The 617-nt window shown below is 29.8% G+C and overlaps 1 protein-coding gene across 1 annotated transcript in view; it reads right to left on the minus strand.

The window, feature by feature from the left end:
* The window catches only part of LOC105162363 (transcription factor bHLH66), a gene marked incomplete in the record, with an annotated part of 3,920 nt that extends 3,689 nt beyond the window's left edge, over positions 1 to 231 (minus strand). Inside the window, 1 exon segment of the mRNA XM_011080365.2 lies at positions 1 to 231. Coding sequence (XP_011078667.1) covers positions 1 to 21 — 21 coding nt within the window.

The following is a 617-nucleotide window of genomic DNA, read 5'->3' on the forward strand; positions in this document are numbered from 1 at the left end:
CTCCCCGTTGGGTTGCCTCATCTTGAAGATTCTTGAGAAAAGAAACTAAAAAATTGAAGTATGAGTAAGCAGTTAGCAGAGGGGAGATTTTGGGGGAGCAGTCGTTTTCAAATTCGAGGAGAAATTGGAAGTGGTGAGTGAGAGAGAAAGAGGAGACATCTATCTCTGTCTATGAAACTGAAAGAAAGAGGAGGATCATGCTGGGGGTTTGGGAAATTTGGACCTTTCTCCCAATAATAATAAATAGCATATGCGAAACAAATATTATGCATTCTTCATTTTTTTTTTCTGCTCCTATTATTATTATTATTATTATTATGTACGTGAATATATCTATATTAACATAAAAAAAATTCTCATAAATGGCAATTAATAATTTTTTGATTCTTTACACACAGACACGACGTACTATGATGGTTAGCATAAAAAAAAACACTTTAACTTACAACCATTAGCTTGTCATACTATTACACCAATTTTTTAGTTGTATCAATAGTACCTTTTAAGTTTATTTTCTTTTCTTTTCTTTCTTTCTTTTCTTTTTCTTTCTTTCTTTTTTTTTGATTTATATATTTTATTTTTAGTTATGATATATTTTAAAGCAGTCATAACACACT

This window comes from Sesamum indicum, linkage group LG5 (genome assembly GCF_000512975.1).
Source record: "Sesamum indicum cultivar Zhongzhi No. 13 linkage group LG5, S_indicum_v1.0, whole genome shotgun sequence".
Taxonomy (NCBI): Eukaryota; Viridiplantae; Streptophyta; class Magnoliopsida; order Lamiales; family Pedaliaceae; genus Sesamum; species Sesamum indicum.